Genomic DNA, 17,150 nt, shown 5'->3' on the forward strand with positions numbered 1-17,150 from the left:
ATGTTATCAAAAGTCGCACACAGTGCGAAAAAAATAGCACTGCATGCAGAATTTTTTTCCCGCTTCCCAGTACACGGCATAGAATATTAAATACCATCAATATGAAGTGCAATTTGTTACGCAGAAAACAAGCCATCACAGAGGTCTTTACATGGAAAAATAAAGGTATAGATTTTTGAAGGTGAGGAGTGAAAAATAAAGACGCAAAAACGAAAAAGGGCCTGGTCCTCAAGGGGTTAAATATATATATATATATATATATATATATATATATAATATGTATATATGTGTGTGTATACAGGCAGTCCCCGGGTTACATACAAGATAGGGTCTGGAGGTTTGTTCTTAAGTTGAATTTGTATGTAAGTCGAAACTGTATATTTTATAATGGAAGTTCTAGACAATTTTTTTATCTTTTGCCCCAGTGACAATTGGAGTTACAAAATTTTTGGTGTAATTGGACCAAGAATTATCAATAAAGCTTCAATACAGACATCTTACAGCTGATCATTGTAGTCTGGGACTATAGTAAAGCATCCAGAGAGCTTCACCAGAGGTCACAGTGGGCAGAGGGGTCCGTCTGTAACTATGGGTTGTCTGTAAGTCGGGTGTCCTTAAGTAGGGGACCGCCTGTATATATATATGTGTGTGTATATATATATATGTGTGTGTATATATATATATATGTGTGTGTGTGTTTAACCCCTTAATGTTCCTCTTTGAATCCTCTTTGTACATGGTCAGTGTTGGCTGCATTATGCAACCAACAAAAATCGCTGACATACGCGATCAGTGTCGGCGTCAAGTAATTGCTGACAGCACGTCGGCGCCGCCATCTTGGGTTGGATCGTCATTGGGGAGCAACATTCCGTTCCCATGGCAGCCGGAAGTCTGTGTGTGACTCCAGGATGTGTCATTGGGCTACATCTATAACACAGTGCCGGAGGCCAAGCAAATTCTCCATATACTGTAATACTGTAGTATTGCAGTATATGGTAGGAAAAAATAACTAAAAATGTAAATCGCCCCCTTTCCCTAGAACTGAATTAAAACAAATAAACAAATAAAGTCATAAACATATTGGGTATCATTGCATCCCACAAATCCCAGCATCACAGTTTTCCAGCATTTCAGTGTACAGAATAGAATAATCGTAAAATGCTGTCACATGGAAGTGCGATTTGTTACACAGCCCTCCTACAGCCCACATAAAAAGTAAAATGAAAAACTTGTGGATTTACATCTGCACTTTGCAATTAGCGAATATTCGTAAGTGGCGGTTTAAGGGCCATAACTTTTCTTCTTTTCGTGCTACGTTAACATTTTTTGCAGTGTTTTTTTGGGGGGACACATAGAGCTAGTTAAAACGTAATAAAAGTTAAAAAAAAATTTCATTTATATTCTTATTTGGGATTAAAAGTGGAAAAAATTATTTTTTTGTAATTTAAAGTACTTTTTTAGAAAAATTTTCAAATGAACTCAAGAATAACATTATTAATGAATTCCCTATTTTGTTTCGGTAGTTTTGATATATAATATATATAGTCTCAGGCAAATGGGCCGACGACTAGGGCAGTGTTTTTTGTAGTGTATATTTTTTATTATATGGGGAAATTTCGTTGTATTTTTCTGAATATTTTTGTGTATGTGTGTTTTTACTTTATATGTCCCCCATGAGGTCATAAAAGACCCCTGGGGAACATTTTTCACTTTTTTCTTTTTCTAATTTTACCGTATGTTACGTTACAAGTTTTCCCCTGTAACTGAGGCATGTATGGGTGATGCCACACATGACGTTTATGGTCAGATTTTAAGCATGTATTTTCAGTCCGTTTTTAACAATTAGGCAAATCACCTCTCCTCAGCTGTTGTAATCGTTTCAAAATGCTATGAAAACGCAATCAGAATGCACCGTGTGACTGCGACCTTAAGGCCGGCGGAACACGTGGTGTTTTGAAACCGTTTTTGACCCGTTTTAATTAAGATAATTGGTAAAACCAGTCAAAAACTGATGCATTTTCAAAAAACAGCCCAAATACATGTTCAAAACGCCACGTGTGCCGCCGGCCAAAACCTCTGAAATAATCTGATCATGACTATTCTTCTCAGGGTGATGCCACACATGACGTTTTGAACCCATTTTTGATCCGTTTTTAAGCAGTCTGTTAAAAAACGCATGGGTTAAAAATGCATGCGTTTTTTTGAAAAATGCATCTGTTTATGACAGGTTTTACCAATTATCTTAATTAAAACTGGGTTTTTTTATGCAGGCGTTTTTGGATGGACTGCTTAAAAAACGGACCAAAAACGGGTTCAAAACGCCATGTATGGCATCACCCTCAGGCTGCAGTCACGTGGTGCTTGCGGTATGTATGACGGCACCCTCATGATAAGTTTTTTTTGTTTTTTTAAATAAGCCTACATAATTAAATTAAACCAGCTTTATTCAATGTTATTTTGTTATTTAAAAATCCCAAAGGTGGGAAGAATGGATGGATGACCTTGATGGAAGTAGTCATCACCTCCACATGCACATGTTAATCAGCACGTTCTAGTAAACCTAAATAAATTGTGCAAATCCCCCCCAAAAACTTTTTATTTTGACCAGACTCTCTAACAAACCCCAGAATTAATCAGATCCCAGTTTACATGCCTGCTTGGACTCAATATCGTAACTGATGTCACCTGCAAATGCTGAGTGCCAGGACCCAGTTTGGCTGATGGTGCTTGGGGCAGAACTGGGACATGAAGTGGTTTGGAAGTCCATTGAAGCACAACACTGGTGCCCAAGTATTTGTGTGTCAGTGTGAACCACTACACACATTAAATTGCATTATGAGGTTCTGTATTGTATACTGCATTCAGAATTATTGAATGTATTTATCTGTGCTTTTATTTTTTCTAAAATGCTAGTGTTACTGTATACAAATATGTTATATTCACATATGCTTTGTATTCAGAAAAACTATCCAGAGATAGAAATCCTATGGCTGATGACACGAGCTTGGAACACTGGGATTTTCCAGTATAGTGAGGGGATATACTTGGATGCTGAACGCTGGTGTTCATTGGCGCTGTCTCTTCTACATTATTTGGGCTCTTTAAAGACGAGCTATGAGAGCAAGGTAATGCACACCCCAAAAAGAGATTTGACTGATTACACAGCTGTTAACAATGCATTTACAAAATGCATGCATTAATGCAAGTGTTTGTTAATGCTTCCTGTAAACACATGCATTTTGTTAACGCATTGTTAACAGCTGTGTAATCTCCTCCTCTTTTCAGCTGTTCAGAGGTGTTTGAAAACAAACACATGCATTACTGTCATTTGTGAACGTACCTGAATCATTGAATGTAGGTGTTTCATTCCTTTCCTGCACTTTTTTGTTTATGAAAGAACGGCTTTCTCACAGGGTGGGTTCAGACGTCGAAACACGTGTGTGTGAACGCATGCATTTTTAAATGTTACAATGCGTTTTGCTACACTAGAAGCGGTTTTCTTTATTGCTGTAAGTGTAAGCAGCTCTGTAAACATACAGCAATGAAGAAAAACGCTTCCAGAGTAGCAAAATGCATTGTAACATTAAAAAATGCATGCGTTCTGACGCACATGTCCTGAAGTGTGCGTTTTGACGCTTCCAAAACGCCAAGTGCGAACCCACTCTAAAACGTACAAAATTTCAGCCTGACATAGGATACAAAATATAACAAGAAATATTACCACTTTTGTGTCCAGTCATGATATCTTGCTCCTGTGCTCTGTGCGGCTTCAGCGAGTATACAACCTTTCTTCCAGCAACAATATTCAATGTCCAGCAATAAAATACACAGGGTCGCATCTCCAGCAACCTGGCAATTATCAAGCAAACAATTTCAGTTAATCGATAATTGGCAGCTTGGAGATGTTACTGTGTGTATCGTTTTTGTAGGATATTACAATGCATTGAATATCAATGCTGGACCCAGTTTCTGCAAGATGCAACTCACTGGGGTTACATATCTTTATTTTGACACCCAAGCCAGGGTGTTAAAAAGTTTGCTGATGTTTGAATCTGATGCAGTGTTCCTATTGTATTTTTATAAGACAGTTGATTTTGTTGTTCCCCAACCCCCTATTCCGCAAATTAGACACTTTTAGGTTTAAATTGAAGTACAACAGACCCGTGCTTACTTCCATACAGTCACCTAAAAAGTCGGAAAAAAATAAAAAAAAATTTGCAAACTCACACCAACAAAAACAAAACAGATGTTCTTATGTATTTCAGTCTTAAATATATAAGATCACACACGTATGCAGACAGCAGATAACTTTGAATAGAGGTAGCAAAGATAAAATGCTACGTGTGCTCCAGTGTGTAAAATTCCACATTCAGCTACAAGATGTATTATTGAACAATGGAAGAGTCCTGAAGTTCTGAAGTGGTTGTGATGGTTTATTAGTGGATATTTTATTCCAGCAGAGAAATGGCTAGGGGTTCAGCATTGGGTGGGGGGCCAAAGTCCTCCCGAGTGAGCACCCAAACTGCTGTATACCAATATTGGCACCATATAGTGATGATACATGGTAGATATTGGTTCTACTCATTTCAATTCATCTTATCTTATAAATAACAGTACATAACAATCTAGTGACTTCTGTAAGTGTAGTTATCCACATACTGTCTTCTCCATCCGACTAGGGCCACTATGACTTACATCTTATATATATCAGACTAGTAGTACTGTGCTGTGCCCAAACATACAAATTCATAGTAGTATAACTCTGCTGTGCCCAAATAAACAGATTAGGAGTTCTGTGGCTATATGTACAAGATAGGTGTAAAAGGACTGTTCCCACACTTACAGATTCAGAGTAGTAGTAAGGTGCCTATATATACAGGATTGGAGTATTCTTACTGCACTGTTTTCAAATATACAGAAGTAGTAGTACTATGTGCACATATATGAGAGTGTATATATAGGAGTTGTAGTACTGTGGTATGCCCATTTATGTAGGCTAGGAGTGGTAGTACTGTTCTGTCCACAGATACTGTAGTATAGGAGTGTGGCAATGCAGTGTCCAAAGCAGAAGAAAAGTGACAAAGGAGACAAACATGCAGACATACACAGGGACACACATCACAAGTCTCATTTGTTTCTCTCCTTGAGCAGTGCTGTCCTTTTCAGGACCTTTAGAGGACTCACAGTTCTTAGACGGTACATACTAAGGCCGTTCCACACTTGCGAGTGTGATGCGATGAACTCGCATCACACTCACAACGCAAGCTGCCGGGAACGCACGGCCCGAACGCTGCACCGCGGGAGTGAACTCAGCATGTCAGTTCTCTCCCGGTGTGCAGCGTTCGGGCCGTGCGTTCCCGGCAGCTTGCGTTGCAAATGTGTGATGCGAGTTCATTGCATCACACTCGCAAGTGTGGAACGGGCCTGATACTGTACATTTATCTTGGGAGCCAGTACACTTGTATTATTACAGAAAGCAGAGCAGTGCTAGTCATTGCATTCAACTCTGTGTCCTAGAGACACAGCAGTGAAAGCTGGGGACTGGGCCCCCCAGAGTCCTGGTCCCCACAGTCACCTCTCCCTTTGCTCCACTCATAGCTATACCTCTGAATGCCAGTAAAGGAAAATTTTAATGCTTTATAATACCATTGCAACTTGTTGCTTCCAACTTTACGGGAACAGTTTTGGAAACAATCTTTACTTATCTAGCTACAAAAGAAAGGGAAGACAGTTTGCAGCTACTGGGGGGGGGGGGGGGGCCCAATATATGAAATAATTCACGGGGGTCAGGCAGCATATTAAATAATTCATTGAGGGAGGCCCAGTATATTAAATAATTAATTTTGGGGGGAGTATATTAAATAGGGCCAGTATGTAAAGTACTTCACGGGGGGCCCAGTATTTTAACCCCTTCAGGACCGCTCCACTTAAATATATTTTATTTTACTGTGACAGATTGCAGAAAGGACTTTTTTTTACGTCATGACAGTGGCCAGAGCTATAGACCCTAAAGTTGATTTTTATACACAGCTTTTTATTGCCGATTGTACATTTAAGGGGGAATATCTCCGGTTCTGTTGAGCATCCATAAACATTACATATGAAAGGGGAACTCTCCTGTTTAAATGACACCAGAATTTTGTTTCTAGGTGAGGGTTCAGGAGATATAGGTGTTTGAAGTGAGCCCCCCTCCATACAGTTAGCAGAAGGCAGAATATAGAAGGCGCTGCAGGAAACACTTTCTTGTTACTTACTTTTCATTATTGCAGAAGTACATGCATCCTCTGCATCTGTAACTGAACCTGGGAAAGGGTGATGGAATAATGTTGTACATATTTATAACATAGTTTGGTAAAAGTTGCTACTTAAAAAACAATTTAATTGATCATCGCGTTGACTGTTGGGTTTTGTAAACTCAAATGTTAACAGCTTTTTAATTAGGCAAATCTCTCTCCAGCTGGTGGAATGCTCCTGAAACACATGCGTTATACGCGATGTGTGACTGCACACTAAGGCACCGTACCGCTCCGTACCCCGGAAAAAGATAGGACATGTCCTATTTTTTCTCGTAATACGGCGCCGTGCGCCATAACTTCCTATGGAGAGGGGCGGGGGTGAGCTGCGCTCACCTCCTCCTCCTCTCCCCGTGCAATGCCGTTGCCCACTACGGTACGGGCGGGTGGGGGCGGGCAACGGCAGTGTGAATGTAGCCTTAGGGTGATGGTACACATGGTGTTTTTGAACCCGTTTTTGGTCCATTTTTAAGCAGTCTTTTGAAAATGCATCCATTTTTGACCAGTTTTAATTAAGATATTTGGAAAAACCTGTCAAAAACGCATGCGTATATGCGTACATATATCATATTCACCCCTCACACCACAACTGACCACACTGTGCTCCCCACACATACCATATATACCCTTCACAACTAACCACACTGTACACCCACACATACCATATATACCCCTCATACTAAAGCCGACCACACTGTGCCCCAACATATATCATATATACCCTCACACCACAACTGACCACACTGTACCCCCACACATACCATATATACCCCTCACACCACAACTGACCACACTGTGCCCAAACATATATCGTGTATACCCTCACACCACAACTGACCACACTGGGCCCCCACACATACCATATATACCCCTCATACCACAACTGACCACACTGTGCCGCAACATATATCATATATATCCTTGCACCACAACTAACCACACTGTGCCCCCACATATATCATATATACCCTCACACCACAACTGACCATACTGTGCCCCCACATATATCATATGTACCCTCACACATACCATATATACCCCGCATACCACAACTGACCACACTGTGCCCCCACATATATCATATATACCCTCGCACCACAACTGACCACACTGTGCCCCCACATATATCATATATACCCTCGCACCACAACTGACCACACCGTGCCCCCACATATATCATATATACCCTCGCACCACAACTGACCACACCGTGCCCCCACATATATCATATATACCCTCCCACCACAACTGACCACACTGTGCCCCCACATATATCACATATACCCTCGCACCACAACTGACCACAATGTGCCCCCACATTTTATTTATACCGCTAGGACCCTTAATCTGGCCCTGGTGCACCAACTAACCAAAGCTTCAAAAATAAAGTGAGCAGTGCATACCCACATGCATATCTTTATGTGTGTAAATATTATACATATATGTATATAGTTTTTTTTTCTATTTGCTTGTTTAGATGACTGCCATATACAACAGTATCCAGGAGAAAATTGCTACAGGAAAAGCATCATTGTTGAAGGAGTGAATTTTATACACTGTATGATTTCAGTTGCAGTAAAATGTAGGTTTCTATTTTTTGTTACCAGTTTTGCAATTCAAAATTCATAAATTTTAATCTGTTTAATGCATTTGTTAAAATGTCAAAACTTGTTGCATGTTTGTTTACAAATATAGACTCACAATGCTACTAAATTGAACAAATTATTAATAAAAATATCATAGAATATAGATATTTTCCATACTTTAGTCCTTATCAAAAGCCTATGATGTCAGCTGCTGGTGACATCACAGAGTGCGCCGGCCAGGCCATGCACACAGAGTTGTCGCGGTCCTGGCGCCGTCCTGAAGAAAGAAGAGGCGCTGACCACGGAGCTGCAGCGGACCGACCACGCACATGAAGATAGAAGAGGAGCTGCCCAGACCAGTACCAAGTTTTTTTTTTTTAAGGGCAGGCCATCTACTACAGTGGGCTGGCTGGCTGGCTGGCTAGCTATGTACTACAGTGGGCTGGCTGGCTGGCTATCTACTACAGTGGGCTAGCTGGCTGGCTGGCTATCTACTACAGTGGGCTAGCTAGCTGGCTGGCTATCTACTACAGTGGGCTAGCTAGCTGGCTGGCTATCTACTACAGTGGGCTAGCTAGCTGGCTGGCTATCTACTACAGTGGGCTGGCTGGCTAGCTATCTATCTATCTACTACAGGGGGCTGGCTATTCACTGGGAGGCTGTGACCAATGCATTTCCCACCAAGGCTTATACTAGAGTAAATAGGTTTTTCCAGGTTTTTTTTTTTTTTTTAAAATTAGGGGTCTCGACTTGTACTCGGGTCGGCTTGTACTCGAGTATATACGGTGTCTCAAATGATGCAGATGAAGCATTTAACAATGTGTCCTGTATGTGTTCTTCAATGGATTGATTCTTTTTGTAAAAACTCTAACTACTTTTTCTTTCTAAATCAGAACTACAGTTAACAAGAAAATCAATATAAAAAATTCAGAAAAAAAACATTTGAGAATGTACATGTGATATGTGATAATATTGTTATCACTTATATTTATTTTATTAGCAGAATTTTAAAGTAAGGCTCTAAATACAAAGTATTTAATTTTCAATATTCAACATAAAATTGCTTCCCCGAACCCACACTTCTCTCATCTAGTGAATTATTACCTCCCAAGAAGGTACCAATTTAAAGAGAACCTGTCAACCTGCAAAATAACCCCCTTAAACTAAATATATTTTCATAAACTGCCATTAGAAAGCATTGCCTCTATCCCTTCATTGTCCCTCTACATGCCTGTAAATTTAAGCAATGAGATCCTAAAGCTGTATGCAAATGACCTGTGAAATGTCCAATGAGTCATTAACATATTCAAGCTGTCCAGCTTATTCATAAGTGGGAGGTACAGCCACACCCCCACTGCTTGACTGACAGCTGCTCCATGTGCTTGCTGGTGGCTACGCCTCCTGCAGCCTGTGTGTGCATGTGCTGTGTGTGTATGTGAAAGATACAACAGCTCCAGGCTGCAGCCATGTTATAGCAGAACAAGTCAGGCACTTGTGTAGCTGATGTTCAGCTAATATTTTCATAACTTCTTTTCCAATTATCCTTAGCTACAGTCCTCTATATTCCACTTCACCATACCTCTAAGGGACCTTTTTTTTTTTTTTTTTTAATAAACTAAATTGCAGTAACTAAATATATGACCACAGCAAAACTCCTTTTTCTTTATTGGGTTTCTCAAGGCCAAGTTCTTTTCTTTCTAAAGCAAATCTTTCTCTTGAGAGGCTCCCTGTGCACGACTCAATTGAATGTATTAAAATGTATATTCTATGTTTAACTTAAAGAGGACGTGTCATGCCGATTTGGGACCAATTACAGGTCCATATGGCCATGTGGTTTAGGGCCCGTCCCAAATCAGCCTTTATCAGGTCTCTACGTGGCCCCCATGTGAAGTTATAAAAATTATACTTGCCTAGCTGCGAGTCCGATGAGGCAATTCCTGGGTTATGCTTAAGATACATTATGTAGGTTTGTTCTTAAATGAATGAATTTGTGCACAAGCCAGACCAGGTGTATTCTGCACGTATAACTCCAGACAGAATATTTTCGCTTCCAGTGATTTAACCCCTTAGTGACCAAGCTCATTAGTGCCCTAATGACCAAGGCCTATTTTTCAAAACCAGCATGTGTCACTTTGTCCGGTTAAAACTTTAGAAGGCTTTAACTTACCTGAGTGTTTGAGTTTGTTTTTCTGTTTACTTCAAAATAGTGGGAAATTTTGGTTGATATATTTAACATTTATTTATGAAAAAAGGGGAGTTTGAAAATAGCTATTTTTTTCTAAATGTTTACTTCAAAATGTTCAAACTAATACTAATTTGTGTAGTAAGACAAACGTTTACCATATCTCAGCTTTGTGTTGGCGTCATTTTAGAAGTGTCTTTGTTTTATTACGACACTTAAAAATTTGAGAGAATGCTGTTCCATTTGTGATCTTTTAAGAAAATTTTAAAAAATACATGCGAAAAGGAGGGTGGTGTATACCCCCTCCTAACCCCACTTGTACTTATTTTTAAGGAAATTTTAGAATCAATTATTTTGGGGACCATTTCATTTCTATAGGGGTTTTGGAAGTTCTGTTAATAGAAACCCCCACCTATCACCCCGTTCTATTAACTTCACCCCTCAAACTACTCAAAACATCAGGTAGGAAGCTTATTAACCCTTTATGTATTTTACAGAAATTCAAACAAAATCATGTTTTGATTTGGAATTCACCAATATTTATCATTAATACATTCATTTACCTGTAAAATGTAACCACATTAACTGAATAAAAGTAGAAAATGCATCTAGGAATAGATTGTGCAGTTTTTTTTTGCGAGTAAGAGGACACCCCGTGTGGATGTAATCTACTGGCCAAACATGGCTTTTGTAGGGTAGGATAGTTTTCAGGTGCCATGATGTGTTTGTAGAGCCCCTGGGGCCACGTTCACTCGTGGCATTTTGGTTGCATATTGAAACATAATCAAAAGGCTCCACTTGCGATCGCACATTGAGGTAAGATTGCACTTTGTGTTCAGTTAACAGGTTGGAAACACAATGTTATCAAAATATGTTATAACGAGTGCAGCCTTTGGATTGCGTTTTCAAAACGTAACCAAAATGCCACAAGTAAACATGGCCTCAGGTAACACAAACCTTTATCCAAGAGAATTTGTAAACTTTATCATGTGGTATAGGTGGCATATTCACCCCATTGCCACCGATAGGCTTTTTCTATTTTACCGTACTTTGTTTCAAAAATCAAAAACTTTATTTTTCCATGTACATGGCTGTATGAGGGCTTGTTTTCTGTGTAACAAATTGTACTTCCTAGTGACTATGTTATATTCCATCCCTTGTACTGGGAAGTGGAAATACAATTCAAAATGTGGTAAAGTTGCCAAGAAACCACATTAGCACATTTTTCTTGTGGGCTCTGTACGTCTTTCACTGCACATTCCACATGGCATCTCGAATATATTATTTGGTTAGCTACGATCACAGTTATATAGGTTTTATTAGGTTAATAAGTTTAACATTTTTGGTAAAATCTATGTACCCCAAATAAATTACCTTTACCATATTCTGTCTCCAATAACTTTTTCATCCTTAGTACGGAGTTGGCCAAGGTGTAATTATTTTCCGGGACGATTGACATTTTTTGTGTTTTGCGAAACGACAAAAAAAAAAAAAGTGTTGATTTACACATTTAAACGCAATTTTCCATTACTGGTTTCACAGCTGGGAATAACCATTTTTATATCTTTATAGATTCATACAAAACATGTTGTGTTTTTTACTTTTTTTCCCCACTTTTATTTTATGTGTTAGGGGCTTTTGGAACATTTTTATTAATTTTTACATTACTATCATATGAACTAGTGATCATGTGATTACTAATTTATACTAATGCGCTGCAATATCCATGTATTGCAGTGCATTAGAAGTGTCAGCCTATGCATTTGCACAGGCTGACAGGCATGCATGTGCCGATGGCAGGCCCGTGGAACTTCATTAGATCCCCGGCTGCGCAGCACCCCGCGTTCGAGCCCCCTATCTCTGCAGGTACATCGATGCTGCGGTCACGACATTGACCGCGGGATCCAACGGGTTCTCTTCCGGACTGTTAGGAAAGGTCGAAGGGTTTCTCCGTCGGCCTAACCTAAGGCCGATTAGTGACAGGCGTAGAAACCTGTATGGGTGTCACTAAGGGGTTAATATTTCATGGTGTGTAGTGGGAAAAAAAAAAAAAAAAAAATTCCAAATGCGGTAATATTGGTGGAAAAAAATCCATTTGCACCGTTTTCTGGTGGGCTTGGATTTTACAGCCTTCACTGTGCACCCCAACTTTATTTTTAAAAGTCTCAACTTTGCCATGTTCTGGCGCTAATAACAACTTTTTCATATTTTGCTGTACAGAGCTGTGGGTGGCTTCATTCTTTTGGAACTTTTGATGAAGTTGTCAATGCTATCATTTTAAGGACTGCACAGCCTTTTGATCATTTTATTGAATTTTGTTTCATTTCAAAATGGCAAAAAAATTGCATTTTTTTACTTTTAAAGGAAAATGGCACCCAAAGTTGGGTAAAACAGTTCTTATATTTTAGATCGGACATATTGGGACACGGGGATAGCCAACATCTTTGCTCTTAATTGTCTAATTATATCAGTTCTAGAGTACCGCAGTAAATGGGGATTTTACACATCTATTACAATGTGCAATTTTCACATGGTAAAAAAAATGATTGCCGCTCTCAACTGACGTCACGGGGAGAGACGATCCAACCAACATAGCGGCGGCCATGCGCTAGCACCGATCACAGGTGTTACTAGTGGGCATTTACTGTAAGATTTAGCAAACGCTCAGCAGCTATAGAGAGGGCTCTGACAGAGTCCTCACTGTCCCTACCCCTTAATACGTCACAGTCGTTAAGGGTCACCTTATCTGCCACTTGCTCATCACATACATACTACTAACTAGTGCATATACCTACCGCTAGGTTCTCCTTTTCTTCTCCCAATTACCAGGCCCCTTTGGAGTTCATCAGCTAATTTTATCTAATGCCATCGTGATTATTGAAAAGAGGTTCATACTTTTATAAATGTAAAAGTCATGCAGATATAATTTGTCTACAGAAATTCTGATTCTCCACCTCCTGCCCCAAACATTCACATGTATCTACATTTTAGAAATACTTGCTTTTTGCCAAAAAGTGAGAGCTCCATATGTGTACATAATTTGAGGATTGAGCCTGAAGGGAAAAAAAAACAAAAAACTAATAACCTACAGTGTTCTGGGATGTGATTTTTGGATCTCCAGCAATAGGATTTTGATTACCTATACTATGGACTTAATTTTCTTTCATCTATCCAAGACCCACCACACTTTTTTCAGTGTGCACTCTATTAGGAAGAGCTGACCAGCACTCTGTGGCATTGACAAGATTTAGCATTTGCAAAGAGAATAAAATCCATTTGCAGAAATTGACTTAAACCGCTACCCATACGTTTTCAAAATAGCTTCAAGGTTTTTAAAGAGAACCTGTCACCATATTTTCACAAATACAGCTAGTGATAATTAATAGGGCTCTATAGGAACCTAACTGACACCCTTCTTTTAGCTAAAAATAATTTCTCTTGGATGCCCATAAAATCTAATTTATAACCTTGCCTGGTATTCAGGCACATCTATAGCGATTCAGGATGGGTACGACCTCTAATGTCATATGACCTGGGTGACATCATCTAAAGGTCCGTCTTACATTAGCAAACTGTATCTCATGCATATATCTGATCACATGAAATCACAGCAGGCCTCAATGGGGAGGAATATAAAGTCAATGATCAGAAGAAATGCATGGGGTAGAATTTGCTAAAGGACCTGGTGAGGTCACCCTGGTCACATGCCATCTGCTGAATGCTGGGAAAGCAGGAGCAGCTGCTGGATTCAGCCAAGGAGGCCACAGAGATCTCTAACAACATTACAGAGGGAATCCAACCATCTGCCAGATTGGGATGGATTATGGATGAACAAATTAGCCTCACCAGTTAGCTTCTGATAAAGGGTAGCCTGCCCCCACCTGACCTACACACTGTGGCGGGTTTTCAAGTAGCCTTCCTAGGGACATCTTACATTAATTTTACAAAAATAAACCCAGCAACTAGGTTCAGGAAAATTGTACATCCCAAGTAAGGACTTTCCATTTTGGGAACAGAGCAGACATGTTTTTCAGCTGTCATTCAATCAGGAACATTTACAAAAACACAAGAGCCGCTCTTAATTCATTGCAACTTCGTTTATTAAAAAATATATGTGCCTCCTGGGTTTTCAGCATCTCTTAAAACAATCAGATTCCATATCATTTTCTGCTTTACTGTAAATTACAACAGGGTGGGGAGAGGCAGGGACAAAGATATATATATATATTTATATAAAAGGCTGTATCACACATTGGTACCAGCCACCCCACTTGCCATTTAAAATCCCATTATACAAATAGTACCATGACATACCTTCTTCACAACCCATTCATGCTGTTGGAAAACAAGCAGGTGGCAATATTTAAATAAAAGTGGATTAAAAACAGGAAAGGAGAAGCTTGCAAATCCCAGATCCAGCAGCTGGGGAGTCTCCCATTATAGACATTCTGCTTGCTTCACCCACCGCAAAGCCATCTCCCATTGTCCTTAAGCCACCACGATTAATCCAGCATCATCATTCATAAGCAATCAATATTATAGCCCTAGGAGTGAATGACCCCAAACTTCAACCACTGGATAGTGCAGGACAAACCAGAAAGGCCAGCTGGTTTACAGCGCACCAGTATCTCCAACAGAGGAGGACAAAGGAGAAGAGTCAGTGTTGTCCGAGTCCTGCAGTGTCTGTTCCAAGTCAGTGGAAGAGATCGTGCTCTCCATTACAAGGAAAAGGGACCCTGAGCGTTAACATTTTCACACTGAGCTTCACGAAAAAAAATTTTTTGGCTCACCACTTCAGAGAGTTTAAGCAGCTCATTACGTACAGCAATAATGCACACCAAATATGTCATTAGGGACAGCACAAAATTTTAGTGTTTTTAAAATATTTTTTAAAAAAAACACCCTAAAATACTTCCTTATCCATCTTTCAAGCATACATTATTTCCTTCCTGAATGCTCCAATACTTTACATTCTGCCATAAAACACCCAGGACAAGTTACTTTAAGTCCCTTCCTTTCCATGCTTGCAGAAATTCAGATATGTTCCCAATGGTTAAACTGTTACCTAAAATAATCAAAACAAAATCATTATGATGTAAAAGTGGTGAAAAAAAAATATAAGTGGAGTTAATACCCGTTAATTTACAAATGGAAGTTACCATGAAAAAAAAAAATGAATATTAGTGACAATGCAGCCTTAAAAACAAAATAAAAAAAAATAATTCTCATGCAAACTCTCCAGAGGCAGACAACAGTCTCTCACATTCCCTTCTACACTATTGGCTACTTCTGGGCTCACACTAGCAACAAAAGTACAGGAACAGAGTCACTACCATTGGTCCTCAGATTCATAAATAGGCCAGCAAGGAGCAAGCGTTCCCATGCACACCTTGGTAAGAAGAACACGTGCAAACCCCAGGAGTGAACTCCCCAAACTCTGCAGAATGGGAAAGATTGAAAAGTTCTCCAGTCTTAACACATGTAGCCATATATTCAGGATCCATGGCACAGGATTGAAACCAAAGGAGGCTGCAGGCGTATGGGGAGACACTGGTCATGAGAAGGTACCATCTGATTATAGGTGGTCAGAGAAGTTTCTTCTACAATAGGACAAGGGAATCACTTCCTTCTAGAAGCTTCCATTTGTCGCACGTCAGTTATATGCGGAGGATGAAATCATATCTGAATGAGCAAGGTCAGTTTTCTATGAGGTGAGAGTAACCAGAATGTGCATTAGGAGAAACTTTCAATCTTGACGAGCTGCAAAAAGGCAGCTAGAGCCTGCGCTGAAATCTCCTGTATATTTGGTACTGGCTGGATCAACCACACATAGATACCAGTACCTTTTCCCCCAGACATATGCCTTGCTGCCATGGTGGGGAGGCATATAGTACCAGAACAGAGCCTTAAGCTCAGCCCGTCACAGAAAAAGAGAACTTTAAAAAAATCATTACAAACAATAGAATAGCAGGGACAAATATCCCATCACAGCCAAAATATATATAATATATATATATATATCATATATAAATTATATATACACACACACGCGCACACACATTATATATATATGTATATAAATATGCCTTCTTCCAATCCAGCAGGGACGGGGGCTTTAGGGAAAGGATGGGCGACTTGGAGGAGGAGGGAGGACATGGCCTCTTCTGCTCTTTTCCCTTCTTTTTTGCATTTTATAGCCTAAGTGTTTAAGTCTGTTCTTGCCCCAGTCAAGTAAGGACACGATTTATTCCTTGTTGACCCCATAAAATTCCCCAAAGGGTCAGTGTAATGACACTCAAGTTGCAACTTCCAAGAACCAGTGGAGTCCAATGGGCTCTGAGGGGACATTTTTCTGTGTTTGATGGCAGACGCACATTGAACCCCACTCCATTTCTCTGTGGGTATGGGTAGCGGAGGGTAGTAGACAGAGCTGCAGTCCAGTAGATTTAAAGTTTTTCAGGAGATGGCACCCAAATGTGATGTCCAGAATGATCCTCAATTATCTGCTTGATCTTGTTATAAATTTCTTCCAAGGACTCCCCCTGTACAATGGCTGTGAAGATAGAAACATTTTACATCAACTCCTTGCTGCCGATGCCAGTTCACACCTCCCTGACCAAGCCCTATTTTTTAGAATCTGACATTTCCTAGTTATAAGTACTTAACATATGCAGATAATTTTTTCGTGACAGTTAAACTTGAATAATCTGGTTGATATTTTGCGTTTATGACAAAGAAACCCCCTAAATTTGGCAAACATTTTGAAAAAATTGTCATTTCCTACATTTACTGGTTTTCAGGCAGACGACACTCAAATAATGTAATAATTATTTCCGGAATGGCTGCTTTATTTTCTGCGTCCTCAATTTTTTCAAAGAGGAAAACTTTGGTGCCATTTTTCACATTTTCAAATCTGGTCTAATAATGGTAAAACCCCATAAATTACCACATTATAGAATCTAAACCCCCCAACGTATGTAAAACCACTTTTAAGACACGTTGTGTGTTAACCATTTAAGCACGTCAACAGGGTTGAACTCATGGATCCAGGCATTGTGACTGGTGTTATATTCTTATATTTGTTATCCA

The 17,150-nt window shown here is 39.7% G+C and overlaps 2 protein-coding genes across 18 annotated transcripts in view; one reads left to right on the forward strand and one right to left on the reverse strand.

Moving 5' to 3' along the window:
• TEX11 (testis expressed 11) overlaps positions 1–17,150 on the forward strand; it is a 285,428-nt gene that overhangs the window by 252,473 nt on the left and 15,805 nt on the right. For 3 of the 9 annotated variants that reach the window (XM_072125888.1, XM_072125891.1, XM_072125890.1), the window contains exons 29-30: positions 2,961–3,125; positions 7,771–7,993. In XM_072125888.1, the coding sequence (XP_071981989.1) occupies positions 2,961–3,125; positions 7,771–7,839 (234 nt within the window). In that variant the 3' untranslated portion in view covers positions 7,840–7,993. Of the gene's footprint in view, positions 1–2,960; positions 3,126–7,770; positions 7,996–17,150 lie in introns of those variants that run through there. The other 6 variants (XM_072125894.1, XM_072125895.1, XM_072125892.1 and 3 more) reach the window with 4 other exon arrangements.
• DLG3 (discs large MAGUK scaffold protein 3) overlaps positions 14,140–17,150 on the reverse strand; it is a 178,696-nt gene continuing 175,685 nt past the window's right edge. For all 9 annotated transcript variants that reach the window (XM_072125899.1, XM_072125898.1, XM_072125902.1 and 6 more), the window contains one exon: positions 14,140–16,614. In XM_072125899.1, coding sequence (XP_071982000.1) covers positions 16,508–16,614 — 107 coding nt within the window. In that variant the 3' untranslated portion in view covers positions 14,140–16,507. The remainder of the gene's footprint in view (positions 16,615–17,150) is intronic.

This window comes from Engystomops pustulosus, chromosome 9 (assembly GCF_040894005.1).
Source record: "Engystomops pustulosus chromosome 9, aEngPut4.maternal, whole genome shotgun sequence".
Lineage (NCBI taxonomy): Eukaryota > Metazoa > Chordata > Amphibia > Anura > Leptodactylidae > Engystomops > Engystomops pustulosus.